The sequence below is a fragment of the Chroicocephalus ridibundus genome, chromosome 5 (assembly GCF_963924245.1).
Source record: "Chroicocephalus ridibundus chromosome 5, bChrRid1.1, whole genome shotgun sequence".
Lineage (NCBI taxonomy): Eukaryota > Metazoa > Chordata > Aves > Charadriiformes > Laridae > Chroicocephalus > Chroicocephalus ridibundus.
The window spans coordinates 34,538,833-34,552,914 of record NC_086288.1 but is presented as its reverse complement, the minus strand read 5'-3'; the positions used below and the strand labels follow the sequence as shown (position 1 = coordinate 34,552,914).

Sequence of the window (14,082 nt, the reverse complement as noted above, 5' to 3'; positions counted from 1 at the left end):
AAGCTGGCTTGATTTCCCTTCGGTCTTGTATTTAACAAATTGCCGTGAAATTATGTGGGTGTTCTTTTCTTTCTCTTCAAAATACAGCTTTGAAATTTCATTCTTTAATATTTTGTCTTCACATCCTAATGGATAAATATTCACATCTCAGAATTTCCCACAGCTGGCCGAAATTGGCAGTGCTGCTGTTTGTTCAAGAGAGGCAAAGGACTGAAATTGGAATGGCATTACTGCCCCATAAATGTGATCTCATCAAATCAATCTGCAGGTTTGGAAAATTCGTAGTTCTTTCATTGGATTGCTTCAACACTGTATGTGTTTTGTGGATAATGTGAGGACTTATATACCTGATCCAAAACCAGCTGAAGCTGGCAGAAAGACCCCATTGTGTTGATTGTAATTCTTTGGAGTATGTGTCCTCATCTACTGACATCTATTGAATAAAATAGACATACAAAAATACTTGTGCCAAGCTTCTGTGCCTGCACCTGCTTACAACATGGGGAAAGCACTCGTATTTCTGCTGTTTTTTTTAAATGAGGAAATCCAATCCTGATGTAGAAGGGAGCATGCCAAATTAAGTAAACAGCACAACAGGAATACAGGAAAATTTTTACACCACATGTCTAGAAGCAGGAGGACTGAATTCACAGCCTTAGGGGAGGATAAGCAAGACTAGCTTTAAACTGTCTTTGTACTCCTCTGATTCTGGGTTGCTTGGCGATCGGATCTGGCTTTTGACTGGTGCTGAAGTTCTGGCTCTGACAGCTCCCATTTGACGTGTTTTTCAAGAGGCCTTTGAATAAACAACCTTTATAATCTTTATACCTTTGTACTGCCACCAGCAACAACTCCGCCAATTGCAGAACACTCCAACTGTCTTAGCGGGCATAAAGTGGGTAGAGCACGTTTGAAGTCATTTAAAGTGCACGAGAACTACTTCACCTTTATTGAGATGTCCTAAGTAATTTCTATGAGGTTCCCTTGCCAGGAGGTGCTGTGCTGATACAGCTCTGTCATCACTGATACAGCCCTGTTGTCACTGTTGTATCACTGAACTTGCTACCAAAAATAACAGGAGAAATGCAGAAGACACAGCACTGGAGGCTGTGGTGAAACCTACGCAAAACATCCTTGCGATCAGTCTGGAACAGTGTGGACCATATGGGCTCATCATAAATGTGCTAGAATATTTCTTATACGAAGAATAAATATATAAACACAACTTTTTATTGTAGCCAACAAAAGAGTAATGTAACTGGGAGAAAAATGAGGAATTAATCAAATGTGTAGTCAATGGTACAAACATAAGAACTGTGATATCAAACGTAATGCTAGAATTTCTGTGAAATAACAAACATCTCAGTGTGTCTTTTCATTCTTTTTATTTCCTGGATTAGGGTATTAATGATTGTGGGGTGTTTGGGGTGTTTAGAAGCCAGAAATAAACTAGCAAGTTTATTCTGATCCTCTCTTTCCTAGTGGTACCCCTTGCGTCCTGGCTGCCTCGCTTCCACCTCCCTGTTTCTTAGAACCACTTGTCTTCATTAGTGATCACGGCACAGTCCTTCACCGATTAAAAGTCTTACAAGATAGTCCCTCTAGACAGTTTCTGATTCTACCATTTCTCCCGATTCTACCATTTCTCCTAATTCCTCACTAACCTTTAATAGAAGTGATAATTCTGGTAGCCTCAGAATTTCCTGCTTGAAATAAGCTTTCAAGTAGCATGCGTGTATTAGTCAGGCTGACTGAAGACAGAGGTAGTATGAGAACTGGGAGGCCTTTTAATGAATATTTTCAAGATAAAAAGATTCATGTGACAGAACTCTGGAAACAAGACATTAGACAAATAAAAAATTAAGTCCAATGGGCATATTTTTTTAATGTTTTCACTTGGTTCAGTAGAATCTGTTTGGTTTTCTTTCTCAGGAGTGCCGTGAACTTCTGGTTTTCCTATTTCTTCTTGGCTCACTGTTTGTATTCTGATATCACTTTGCACAGAAAAAGATTGCCTCTTGGAAAGTTCAGTTACCTGTGCTGTTCAAGTGATCCTGACAAGGATGAACAGTAATAAAAATTGTCCATACGTTGAACATGATTTGGATTACACTGCAGAAATTACATGTCAATATTGGATAGAGCTGTATGGGGGATATATACAAGAAATATAGGGTTATATGTGGACATGATTTGTCATTCCCCTCTTGACACCACTCACTCTACGTGCCTGTTCTTTATTTATAGGCAAGAAGCATGCTGACATTTCAATATTCCTTCAGCTCAACAGTTCAAAGTACAGTCACAGCAAGAAAAGCAACATGTGTAACCATGAATAGCCTGAGGTTCATTTCACTGGATTTTCCAAGAATTTAATTTTAAATTGAAAGGTAAGCCACAATGCTAATTTTACAGGAGTTTTGAAAGGGGGAGGTGAAATTTTAGGATTAAAAAAAAATGAAGATAATGAAGGTAATGAATGAACAATGGATAATGAAGAGACTGGAAAACGGCACACAAAATTCCCTTTACATTTTAGTAGTAATTACAGGAGACAACAGATGCTGTCCTGTCATGCAACATAATGTTTTACTTTATCTAGTTCTGGGCTTTAATTGTATTACTAAGGACAAAAGTCAATCTTAGCTTATTTCTATGAATTGTGACTTCGTTACTGACAGAAACAGGAGTGATGATGTATACACAAACACACGCAAATGTGTGACACTAATAAAAGTTGTGTTATTGTAATTAGAAGCATGAAAAAGTGTATTAATTCAATTAGGCTTCAGTTAATTTCAACATGCCAGGGTACTGTGATCATGAGCACATTAGAAATATCTTGAGAGTCATGATTTTCCATCTCTCATGCCCCCTTTGAATATAATTTTTGTTATACATTAGGAAATCATGAAAATTTATAGTTGTCCTGTGAAAGTTTTGACGTGGTAATGATGCAGAATGAATACGATACTTCTGCTAGTAGAAGACTAAGAATGTCTAAGTGTTTCAGCATAAATAAGATGGAGATTACATCTTGCAAATACAAGATATTTTGGTATTTTAAGTTAGCAAGAACCATTGCACTCAGGCAAAAATTCACTTCCTAGGGAGAACAGGAAGTGTACTTTAAGTATTTTCATTCACTAAATCTGTTTTTAAAGTCTCCAGAGAAAAATCAGGCCTGTAAGTTCTTAGAAGTCTTGAACAAATACCAAAACCAGAATCAGAATGGAAACATTCAAGCATGTCACTTTTCCCATTGTTAACACACCAGGTAGCACATGTGAACCTCTCTAGCACTAAGCAGTTATTTTTTTTTTCAACAAGATATTTTTCATCAAGAAATAAAAATAAAAGTCCTGCTAGACTTAGAGATCTCTGGTTCAGCCAACATTATGTCAATATTATTTGGCTTCAGTTGCTAACAACTTGCAAGCTGGAGAATTAATAACCAGACTTAAGTTGCCACCATTCACTAATGAGGCTGGAACGTGACATGCACACCTAACCAGCCATGAATACAGAAGAAAAAGCTCAAGGCTCATTTACTACAACTGTCAAACTAATGCATTTTCTTTAGTGCTAATCCAAAGAAGGATGAGCCCTAGTGCTGCAGCAGTATATCAACATTCCGCCAGTGTAAGCACCAGAGTAAAACAAGAGACAATTTACTCTAGAAATTCTCAGTATGTTTCCTTTTGCTATGAACGTTTCTAATGTCTTGCCCTGGGACTGGATGATAAACCCATATTAATCCCCTTGGAAGGCTGTATTTCCTGTAATTGTGAGATGGGACCAAGGTTTTATCTGCATATTTTACATTTTCCTTTTGCAAATTTTTTGTATTCCTTTCTCAGACTTAAATCATTGCTTTGCCAATAATAATTGTGTACACCAGAGCTATCAACAGTAGAAAGTTCCATATGTTGCTGCAGAGATGAAACACAGAGAAGAGAGTAACTCAAACCTACCTCCTTTATATGCACCCCTCCAATCTGGGAAAAAGGAGGGTGTACTATAGATTTCATAGGTGAATTCTAGATCAAAAACTGTGTTTTAATTACAACATCCTTCCTCAACTTGAAGGAAGTCTGAAATTGTAGTCCAGATATAAATTCAGGACATGACCACATCCATAGATTTTCAAAATATAAAGACTGTGTTACAGCCCCGAAGGTTTTGTGGAATAAAGTTGTCTCTGAGAGAGCTGCTTCAGGACTGATAGGTTGTTCCTGGCTCCAGCACAGTGCTGTACACACGGCTTTTGTGAAAGCATCCCAGAAACTGATTCTGACACTCTCTTCCTTATTTTCCAGACCATTGAACTCTTACTGATCGGGAATTGAACACTGTAGAGATCCTTTAAACAACTTCTGGCATTTAGACAGTATCAGGAGGAAGGGAGTTCACAGTAGATATAAAAGATTTATTTCCGTGAAGCCGATCACCAACTGATAAAGTTAACCTGAGATAAGCATTTAGGAGATTTTGTCCATAAAGACAATTTAGTTAGTCAATGGGAACAACCAGAAAGAGTGTAGAAAGCACAGGTGAGCGTGCCTGGAATTCTTTTTGCCCTGCTAATTCCTGGATGCCACTTCCTGTCCTTGAAAACAACAAAACCCTACGTTTTGTTGGGCAAGGCCCTTTTCGGAGAGAGGAGGAATAGTCCATACCTCCTCCCCCGATGTAAAACACCGGGAAACTCTGCCCAGGCTTTTCTCTGCCTTTCATGCTTTCCACACCCCTAAAGCTTTCTGCTCAGCAGCCCCTTGAAGAATGTGGCATTTTCTTTGAGCTAATGAAATTGCAAAAAGCAGCTGTAAGATTTGGACTGAATGGGCTGTTTCTCTGTGAGGAAATAGTGCAATTTCTTTCTGGGTAAAGGAATAAACATTGTGAAGAATAAACAGTATGAGTAGCTGCAGTCTGAGGAAGGCAGAGGTTTGGGGAAGGCTAGAGGAGTTACAATATATACGCATTGGGGAAGAGCAGGAGGGACTATGGTGACATAAAATGCTACGGAAAAGATGTGAGTGAAGTCTAAAAAGGTTTGAAAATCATGCCTTAGGGAAAATCCAAGTTGCTTGTTCTCAGCTGGGAACTGTTGCGTACAGATCTCACTCAGAAACTGGCTAATGCAAAGCTCTGATGCAAGGTGCGAGTTTTCTGTGAGAAACTGTCCATCCAGCTCAGGATTTTGCCAACGGTATCTTGCAAAAATGCCGCTAACCTTCATCAGTCCAGACCTCACTGGGAGATCCAGACATTTGGCAGATATTTTTGGTTTTTACTTATGTAACTAAAACAAAGGAAATTTGGCTACTGTTGTGCCATCACATTATAAACTTCAGCTTTGTATTTTTTTAATCTTTTTCTTTTGAATGATGCAATCCTGTGATTATACTTGGTGAATACAGAAAAAAGTTCTGAACCCAGTGAATGTGCATATGTACATGCAAAGTAATAAGGAGGTGAAAAAAAAGGGTAAGGCCTCCATTGTTGGACTATACTGCTAACAAAACTCAACACTAAAGAGTTTAGCAAAAGGTCATTGACTCTAAAACCACCAGATTGCTTTGTAGTAGCAATGTATGAGTAACATGAAACTATTTCTGGGAGTCAGAAAAAAGAATAGTTTTGCAGCTCAATTATCTGTCTAAATAGTATAGGTATCTCCTTGATTACTCGGGAGTCAGCTCAGAAACCACAGTTGTTTAAATAAGTATGTATAACTGGAGTTCAGGACCCAAAAACCCTAGCGAAATAGATTCTGGCAAGCATGAGTGTGAAATACATAAACCCCCTGCTTGATGTCAATCCTTAAGCCTCTTTAAAGGCAGTATGGAGGCCCTAATGTCGAGGATGCCTGTCATCATCTATTCCTCTATTGACATTTGGTGATTAGAGTAAGGGTTGTGGTATAAAATTGAAAAAGACAGGGCTGATACTATCATGTAGCATGATTTTTATTTTTCCCTTAATTGCTACTGAGGTATGCAGGTCCTTCCTTCTTATCAGATAAATTGAAAAATAAACGTCTGAGAAACACTGCTATATCTTGCATCACGTTTGGCCGGCTGCCTTAAAATAAGCAGGTGTCATCCAAAATTTGTCAAGGGTCCTAGCCAAGTACTCAATCAAAGCTATCAAACTGGTTTTCCATTCTTCAGATTTTATAAAAAACACATTCTTTTAAGAAGCTGTGTGTCGTTGAATGTGTGACTGAAAGATAATGTCTGCAACAGATCAAAACAAGTTTTTTAAGTTGGAAACTTGTAATATTCTATTTCTAATAGTTGATTTTGAATTTTTGAAAATCTTCCACATTAGAAAAGAAGCTTTTCACCACTGAACTCACAAATTAGTAATTATCATACAATTATTTAATTGCAGAATTATCCTATTGCTGAATATTAATGTACCTCTGTGAACACTTCCAGTAAGTGTGAACTGTATCAAAGTTCATCACAAGAAAAACATGACAGAATGCCTGACTGCTCACAGGTGGTACTGTGGGGGGGAAAAAAACCCAAGCCAAAACAAACAAAAAGAAAAACCAACAAAAATCCAGGACACCACAAATTTTTTTATTGAACCGTGAAGATTATCCACCTGTATGGCATGTATATTTCCAGGGAAAGGCAGTTTCCATGCGTTGCATGGCAGAAGAACAGAAGACAAAATCAGAGCTACTCATATCTATAACCAATATCAGCACTGTGAGAAATTTCCAAATTTACTGCAATTTTATGACAAATTTATGAAACTGCTTCACCTTTTGAAAATTCCTTAGGACTCCGTTTGCTGTCTTCTGTATGTTTTTCCTTTGTCAGCTCTTTGCACTGAAGTGCAAAATGCAGCAGAAAAGCTGGACTCTCAACTCTCATGGCAGGGGGATTGGAACTAGATGATCTTTAAGGTCCCTTCCAACCCAAACCATTCTATGATCCTGGGGCTAACTTTGAATATTCTTAGGTATCAGACACACGTGAGTCCAATGTGATAATATTTCTTATATGATGCTGTTGCCAGCTTGCTCAGCACAACATCAGCACCGTCCACTGGTAACTCTGTGGTTATTAGAGTAAACATTAATACTTCAGATTCAAACTACAAATCAATTTAGCTTTGAGAGCCTCTCTTTCTAAGAAGCGTTTGCCTCTGAACCATATTTCCATATATTTCCATATTTCCTCCCTTCCATATCTCCTCATAGTTTTTTCTACTTCTTTTCCTTATTCTCTTTAATCATGAAGGGAGTAGAAACAGATATATTTATTACCCTGTGAGCGATAATACTAATAAAGGTATCTCTGTTAAGAGACGTTTGTGAACAGGACAGGAGAAGAAACAGTGCTTTTAGTCCAGAAAAAGTAGCAAAATTATTTGTAAAACTAATTTAAAAACTAACAATTGTAAGAATCTCCCTCTGAATAGGTTTTCCCCACTTGACTGCCAATTTTTGGTCTTATGAAATTAGTGGATTTGTTGCTTTCATGCAGAGATCCTTTTTTTTTTGAGAGCAGTCTCAAAATCCCTAGTTTTGCGTTAAGATAATTTCCCAGTGTCTCAATAAGAAAGGTCCTTATTCAAAGAAATCAATAATCTTCTATTTTAATCATCTTCACACATCATAAAATCATGTACCTTTAGACTGTCATTGTGCTGATATGCTGGGAGCCACAAGCAGTTGTAACAATGCAAGGGGAACCCACACTTAGCTGGGGACATTTCAGGAAGCCTGCAGGCTCCTGATATGTCATTCTCCAACTACACTAAAACCCATTGGACCAGCTGAACACAAATGGAGATCAAATTATCAGATCTTGGCCCTCGGCAATGTCAGCTTCCTATACTGGCTATATTGCCAACGTCATTTGCCTATTGAACGAGACCCTTGTTATTTTTACTCAGAACAAAAATAATGTTGTCATGTCCAAAGGCTACATTTTCCCTTTTGAAAACACTCTTTTTCATCCTTTGCATTTTTTAAAAATCCTTTGTCTGCATTCTTTTGTGGTCTGAGGCTCCTGTATCTCGGCCAAACACTGATACATTCATTGCAGGCTTCAGCTGCTTTGCAGAACCTGAATAGACACTGAGGCTACACGGGCGACTTCAATTAAGCAGTTCTATAGAGCTGATATTTTTTGTTGAAAAACAGTGTCTTTTTGCAGGGCCCAACAAAGTGGCAATTCCAGGGATGCAAATCAGAACAAAATACTTAAAAAATAATAACTGCCAAGGCAACTCATTGTAAGCATTCAGCAGAGAGTACAAAGACAGACTTACCCAGTTGTTTTTTATTTTTACTCTACCATTGTGAAATCCCACGTATGTACATTACAGCAAAGATGCATATGATAAAGTAGAATTTCAGTGAGAAATTTCCAGTTTTTAACAACCAAATTGCAAGACTTTTTGAGACAGTAAGGTTTGTTTTCTTGGAGAAGTGTAGCTATGAAAATACACAAAAGTCTTTTTATTCCTACGCACATGTACACAGCAGAGATTCTCACTGAAGTACAAGAATGCGTTTATTTTTCCTTCACCCTCCTTGTAAGACACAAATACATTGTATTTCATGAAGGGCTTTAGAGCAGCATATGCCACATGCTGATGGGTTCCTCTCAGCTACCTGAGACTACGGCAAGTGCTCTGCTTCTTTTTTATTCCTTTTTTTTTAATAAAACTTTTGCAACTTGCTTCTACACATGTACTTTTTCTTCCCCTTTTATTTCTTTTTGATAATTTCCATCAGTTTATTTGCTGAAAATTAAAAGAGGAACCTCGTTCCCTCATTTTCTGGAGAGAATTTCCCACATGGCTTTAATTCCTGCTGCACTTGAAAGTGTTGGGTCTAATTCATCCCACCCTCCTCTTTGTTTCCTTCTTCCCCTGGGCCCGACAACCCAGCAGAAGTCTTTTTTTGTCTGTGTTCCAATCTGAGACAAATTATCGCAAATTACTCTGTCTGGCCTAAGCTATTATTAGACCAGCCAGCAACTGTGGCTCTTTTGATTATTTCAACAGCTGGTTTTGTTGCTTGTCTAAAGACCCAAAGGCACAGCTCTCTCCTCCCCCTAGAAACTTCTTACCCAGATAAAGGGCTGTGTCAGGATCTGTTCCATGACTGCCAAGGTGGGTCTGCCGTTGCTGCTCAGGAGCGCTCGTCAGAGCCCATCTATCTCCTGCAGACTTGTTAAAGCCTATCTCCTTCCTAGGTACCTCCATTGATTACACATCTTTATCAGGTGTCAAGCCAGCGATGTGATGCTGCCGTTTGACAGAACTAAGCTGTTGATCACTTGAAAATACCAATGTAAACTAGAGGTGAGGCACAGCTCACAGAGTATGGATGAGCGCAACTGGCAAGCACTCGCTAGAAAATAATTACTTGTAAGAAATGGACCTCTAGACATCTGCCCTCCGTCTCTACTCCCTTAAAGTCCTTGCGCATTGGCAGATTTTGCAGCTGAGAGAAGTGAAGAGTATGTGAACATACCGTCTTAAACATTCTTGTATATTACCCTACAAACATCTGTTCTACAGGCATTTAAAACCTAAAAAAACCACCTCTAAGCTTGAATGCTTGTGGCATTGGTACACTGGCAGTATGAGTACACCTGCAGACAACATACCCTGAAGAACTCTTGCTGCTGGTAAGCAACCTTCTTTTGGAGGCAATGTGCATTATTGAATGTTTTTTGCAGTAAATGTTTAAGAAATATGATTCAAGTATTTTGTACAATGCTGCCTTGCATTTTAATTTTGTTTAAATGCTGGGAATTTTTACTTGTTTCTAGTAGTATTGATCAGAAGCTGTTTCCGATAGTATGTTAGTTATTGCTACCTGAATCTTGTATCCACATATGAACTGGGTCATAGTTTGATCTCTCTCTTTCTGGTGAAATCTGTCCAGGCATTTCTTGAACAGCTCCTCTAGCTTGAAAACCCAGTCCCTGTCCCAAGTGCATTTCCCACTGGCAGAGCTTGGTATATGGCCAAGTGGTTGCTTCAGAGATTTCATCACTTTATATAATTTAGGTATTGAGCTTTCATTTTTAAGTAGGACTTTCCCTGTGAACTCTAAGCAACTCTTCATGATCGTCAACATTAAATACACATGATCTTTCCATACTCTATATTTGAGATTTTAGGGAATGTTTTCTTAGTCATAGCTGGGACTGCTCTTTTCAGAATGTTTTTCTTAGGCCTAAGATCTCTGCAAATGTATTTTTCAGTTTTATATGCTTGGAAGCCTCTGCGTTAATTTCATCAACAGCAACAAAAGAAGGTTTAATTCAATTTTCTGGGTTCTTTGAATTTGTAGTATGTTCTATGGTACATTTCTGGGTTTTCCTTCCTTGGTAATTTTACATGATAGCAAGCTTCCTTTCCTTCCCCTCCCAGCAGCAGCGAAGCACACAGTATTAAAAAGGAGGTATTCAGGAAGTGGAAAATGGATGGTCCTTGTCACTCGTGGTTAGTAGAGTTTAGCAGCTGAATGTAGGTGCTGCATTTTGGCTTCACAGCAAAGAACCAGAATACAAAAAACATGTACTGTTTTTTTTCACATGGGAGATTCTCTTTTGTGCACGTCTCTCACACATGCATATACCAGCGACTTCCCTCTCTTCTGCTGTTCTTCCTCATACTTTCTGCATTGGAACTTCCTTTGGTGTGTTTTTCCTTACAGGTGAGGCTTGGTGGCACAGCCCTGTAGCACACCTGTGGCGGCAGCGTACCACTGAGGAACTTCATAACCAATTGGTCATCCTGTACAAGGCACACTGGTCTTGCCTTGAAATTTGTGAGGTGAGATCTTTTGACTTACCATGCAATCCAGCCATGCAGAGGTCATCCAGAGCACGAGGCTTTTGAGAACACATACCTGTAGTGGAGGGTTTGGTTTGTCTGCTGTACACCCAGTTTTATGCCTGGCCTTATATCCGCTTATAGTATAAAGCCTTATGTCCTTCTAAAGTAGAACTATTACACCCCTTGAGCGCTAAACGTTCCAGTGAAAAGAACTCAGTTAAGGAACAATGATTGTAAAGTTGAGCACTGAAACACTAAAAAATGAGTAGACAATCAATTGTATTCACGCATTATGATATATTTCTTGATTTTGTGATCACATACATTTTTTCAGCCTGCACAATCTGCTTTATTCAGTGTAGGGAGTAGATGGTGCTTAGTGAGTCAGCGCAGATATTGCTCAATATTAGGATTACTCAATGTTTTGTTGTATCTTCTGGTCTAATTTGTGGTCACGTACTTTATTTATTTACTGTCCCTTATCCACCTGCTCTGAAGCTGAATTTAACTTCCGTATATGCTTTCTTAAAGTGTTGCCTGATACAGAGTCATCTGTAAAAACGTTTATGGCTTGGTTTTACAGTAACCATATGACGCAAAGAAACAATGTAATTTCCATTTTAGATATGGGCAGAAAAAAAAAATAACTAAAGCTAAAACTACACCTGACTTCTAAGTGTCCAACCTGAAACCTGGCCAGATATTTCGTATTGCTTCTGCATTGGAAGCGCGCACCTCACCAGTTTCAAGTCTGGCCGTAAGATCACTTCTCCTCAAGCGGTTTAAACCACCAAACGAACCCCACGCCAAGAAATACATCCTCCTGGCCGCCAATTACAGCCGGCCCCCTTGGAACGCCTGCCTGCCTGCCTCAGCCCTAAGCCTATGGGCCACCCCGATGCTCCGAGGGCGACCGGCTTTCCTTCCCGCTCGCAGTAACTGCCCTTTGCGCCTCCTTACTCTCGTCCTGAGGCGAGGAAGACCTCGCACCAAGCCCTTTTTCCCCCTTAGCACCGGGGGTTCACACGCCCCTCGCTCGGTACCGCCGGTGACCCCCGGGCCACGGCGAGGTGCCCGGCGAGGTGCCCGCCGCGGCGCAGCGCTGCCCGGCGGCGACCGCCAGGTACCTCCCCCCGCCGCCGCCGCCTCCTCCGCCCCCTTTTGTGCCGGTGCCAGGCGGCCGCCGGGTTTCCTGCTGACGCGGGAGAGCCGCGGATGGGCAGGAAAGGCCGCCGCCGCCGCCTCTCCTCCCGCTCGCCGGCTCCCGCCTCGCCCCCGCTCGCCCCGCCGGCAGCAGCGCGGAGCCGCCCGGGCTGAGAGCTCGCCGGGGGACGCGGGGCGGAGAGGGCGCAGGTGCGGGCAGGCCCGGGGATCCCGGGGATTGGGCGGCCGCAGGCGGACATGGCAGCCCCCATTTCTTGAATGCGTTCGGCCGCCCCCCCGCCGCCGATGGCCGAAGCCTGGAGGCTGGAGGAGGACGAGGAGGAGCTGCGGGAGCTCGGGAGGAGGCACCGGAGGGTCGCCCTGAGCTCGGCGGCAGGTGAGGGGCGGGGACGCGGCGGGCCGCGGCGTCGCTTGCTTTGGGCTAGCCTTGGCCCGGTCTACCGGTCTGAATGCCTTATCAGGGGCCGGGCGGTGTTGGCGGTGCCGTCCCGCTGTGTGCCCTCCCGGCCGGCTTCACCCGAGGTCGGGGCAGGTCAGCGCCGGTGCATCATCCGAGCCACGGGCCGGCGTGAGCCGCAAGCGTGGTCCCCCCGCGGGCTCTCCTCCCCGGGGCTTAGCCCCACGGCCGGCTCCTTCTCCGAGCTAGTGCTAGCATGGGCACGCACTGTCCGCCGGAGACACAGACAGACACTTAAAGTGCCATATCAGGAAATAAAATACCGAGTTTTCTTGAAAGCACTTAAGTGGAGGAACATCTAGATATCGAGGTTGTCCATGTGTAATCATTTCCATGGAGGTATGGACAGCAGGCCTTGGCAAAAAGGAGGCAAGAATCAGTGTATAAGAGGAGGCATGGAGACAGGGGCTTGGGAGCATGCGGATTGATATATCTTTATAGAGAGATTTGGAGGTCGCAACAAGCTTTTATTCGAAAAGGTGAAGTCCAGTGGATCCTGGTAGCAACTGAAATTATTTAATTCAGACATCATTGTTAACTGAGGGGCACTGCGTTTATCACCTTTCTGTAATCACTGAGGTGTGAATGCAGCATTTCTTTTTCTGTCTATATAAAATCCCCTCCAGAATGAATCATTTTCCTAAGGTCTGTTTCCAGGGAAAATCTCAGCCACACTGCATAAAGTTGAATTCCAAATATTCTGATTTTTAATAATTATGATACATCCTTAACGGTATAGTATTTTCTACAATTCATGTGGTTTTGCATCCATCTGAGCAACGAGAAATTGAGTGTCTCCTTGTAGATGGCAAAAACAGCAATTTGAGGGAAAACTTGCAACAAGTAGGCCCTGTGGCTTCCAGTGACCCTAGTTATGTCACTGCATATCTGGGCAGGTGCAGGATTAGCAGGAACCTATTGAAACCATTGTGGCTTGGCATGCATGCAGGGTTTCGCCTTGTCTAGGGTAGGGTGCAAAAAAAAAATAAAAATGCTGGTTCCTGTATGGTTTCCTTAATAGCTAAATATTCACACTGCTAGTTGTGATGTCTGGTTTTTAAAGGTGTTTCTTCTGGAGATTTTTATTAGTAGAAAACATATAACTGGTTCTACAGCTTATATATATATATATATATATATAAAATCTTTGGTGCCTTCTTGTGGAACAAAGCTTGTTCCCGGAGTTTGCCTTTGGCACAGTGCTACCGATCAGTAATAAAGATCCTGCATCCTTTTTTATTTTTATTGTTATTTTGTCCTGACAACCCCCCTTTGAAATGGGCCTGGCACTATTTACCTTACTAGTGTAAAGTATGTGTGAATGAATAGCATTCTGCTTTAGTTGTCTCGCCTTCTTTCCATCTGTATGCAAGACTCTACAGTGGAAAACAGCACGAAGACTCCCAGTGGAGCATTCTTAAGGCATCCCTGAAGAATATCACCCGAGGTGGATGAGTTTGCTGTTCTTCCCTTACTTGACAATTCTCTTATACCTTTATATACAAACCTATTGAAAATAAGTGGGCGGTTTTTTGCATGTAATATGCAGTTACACTGCCAAAATGGTAATGTAAATAGGTGTTAAATAAGCCTGTTGGGTATTTTTGCAGGGTTTAAGAAATGTTGTAGTTGCA

The 14,082-nt window shown here is 41.3% G+C and overlaps 1 protein-coding gene across 5 annotated transcripts in view; it reads left to right on the top strand.

Annotated features, from left to right (window-relative positions):
* Positions 1-14,082, top strand: part of SH3D19 (SH3 domain containing 19) — a 110,749-nt gene that overhangs the window by 15,712 nt on the left and 80,955 nt on the right. For 3 of the 5 annotated variants that reach the window (XM_063336558.1, XM_063336557.1, XM_063336559.1), the window contains exon 1: positions 11,998-12,367. In XM_063336558.1, the coding sequence (XP_063192628.1) occupies positions 12,250-12,367 (118 nt within the window). In that variant the 5' untranslated portion in view covers positions 11,998-12,249. Of the gene's footprint in view, positions 1-2,247; positions 2,391-9,558; positions 9,669-10,705; positions 10,825-11,997; positions 12,368-14,082 lie in introns of those variants that run through there. The other 2 variants (XM_063336560.1, XM_063336561.1) reach the window with 2 other exon arrangements.